This window comes from Neophocaena asiaeorientalis, unplaced genomic scaffold (genome assembly GCF_003031525.2).
Source record: "Neophocaena asiaeorientalis asiaeorientalis breed wild unplaced genomic scaffold, Neophocaena_asiaeorientalis_V1.1 scaffold177, whole genome shotgun sequence".
Classification (NCBI taxonomy): domain Eukaryota; kingdom Metazoa; phylum Chordata; class Mammalia; order Artiodactyla; family Phocoenidae; genus Neophocaena; species Neophocaena asiaeorientalis.
In genome coordinates, this window is record NW_020172779.1 from 8,044,465 (window position 1) to 8,046,143 (window position 1,679).

The following is a 1,679-nucleotide window of genomic DNA, read 5'->3' on the forward strand; positions in this document are numbered from 1 at the left end:
CCGGCAGTCCCCAGGCCCGGCCCCGAGGGACCCGCTCCAGGCCGGTACTCACGCCCGCGGTGGCCACGGTGACGGCGGACTGCTCAGCGGCGCCGGCCGAGCGAAGCCGCCTCCGGCCGATCTGCTCCAGGCTCAGGAACTCGCTGGACAGGTCCAGAGAGTCCGTGGCCGAGGCGGCGGGGTGGCTGTGCAGCTCTAGGCTGCTGCGGAGGACCACCATCTTCTGTCCTTCCTCGCCCGGGCGTCCGCGGCGGGAGACGAACCCGGCGGCGGGAGACGAACCCGATGCCAGGCGACAGCCGCTCAGGCTCTTCCGCGCTCCGAATTCTGGCGCCACAAGCTCCGCGCCGACGGCCGCAGGGCGCGCGCCCGGAATCCCTCCGCCGCCTGTCCCTCCCACGTCGCCACCCTATCACGGCGGGCTCGAAACTTCCCTCCCATCTGTAGAGCAAAGGACTTTGGGCCGAACTTGAGGAGAATCCACACCGACAGGGTAGAGGACCCGAGCGGACAGTGACGTGAGACCATTCTCTCCTTTTTCTTAGATAGTGCCGGCTCGCAGAGCTCGGCGGAGGGAGACGGCAGGTAGTGGCGCGCGTCCCGTTTGGAATTTTGGCGCTTGGACGCCGTAGGGGGAAGGGAGGCTCCCGGCCGCTGTGATTGGCTAGCGGGGCCTAGCGGCTCCTCCCCGCCGCTCCCGACACCTGCCTTCGGCTTCCCGCCACGCGGGATTCAAATGCGAATTGCAGAGTCCTTAACTGGACTGGGAGAAAGCGCTTGGCTTTTGACAGGTCTTGACTTTGATTCTTAAGAGCTTAACCCAAACAAGTTAAGAAAAAGAGAGGTAAAAGAGAGCGGGCAGAGTATTATAGTTAAAGCGCAGGTTCTGTACCCAGCGCCAACAGATCCCGCGATCTTGAGCAAATGATTCACCTCGCCGGGTCTTAATTTCCTAATCTGTGTATTAACTCTAATTACAATACCTGAGGTTCTAAGATTTTATTATACCTTAGAACCGTGTCTGCACATAAATGTTTGCCAACATTACAGAATTACAGAAGATGGCTTCTCTAAAAAATTAAAACAGTTAACGTGACCACTTTGAAAGAGATAGCAACATGCTGAATGATCAGCATGTGAGAGGAGCCCTACTGAAACAAACAAAAGCTATTTATTGATTTGGATAACTACATTTCCTTAATTCGACATGATTGAGCATCAGTTATGTGCCAGGCAGTATTCTAAGCACTGGGGATGCAGCTGTGAACAAAGAGAGCAAAAATGCCCTCAGGGAACTTAAATTCTGGTAAAAGGAGAAAGACAACAAACTAAATGATACGTTTGTTAAAAGGTAGTAAGTGTTAACAGAAGCCTAGCGGCTCCTCCCCGCCGCTCCCGACACCTGCCTTCGGCTTCCCGCCACGCGGGATTCAAATGCGAATTGCAGAGTCCTTAACTGGACTGGGAGAAAGCGCTTGGCTTTTGACAGGTCTTGACTTTGATTCTTAAGAGCTTAACCCAAACAAGTTAAGAAAAAGAGAGGTAAAAGAGAGCGGGCAGAGTATTATAGTTAAAGCGCAGGTTCTGTACCCAGCGCCAACAGATCCCGCGATCTTGAGCAAATGATTCACCTCGCCGGGTCTTAATTTCCTAATCTGTGTATTAACTCTAATTACAAT

The 1,679-nt window shown here is 54.1% G+C and overlaps 1 protein-coding gene across 1 annotated transcript in view; it reads right to left on the minus strand.

Moving 5' to 3' along the window:
• The window catches only part of ATAD2 (ATPase family AAA domain containing 2), a 67,070-nt gene extending 66,746 nt beyond the window's left edge, over nucleotides 1-324 (minus strand). The window contains exon 1 of the mRNA XM_024741328.1: nucleotides 53-324. Within this exon, the coding sequence (XP_024597096.1) occupies nucleotides 53-220 (168 nt within the window). The 5' untranslated portion in view covers nucleotides 221-324. The remainder of the gene's footprint in view (nucleotides 1-52) is intronic.
• Nucleotides 325-1,679: the final 1,355 nt, after the last annotated feature.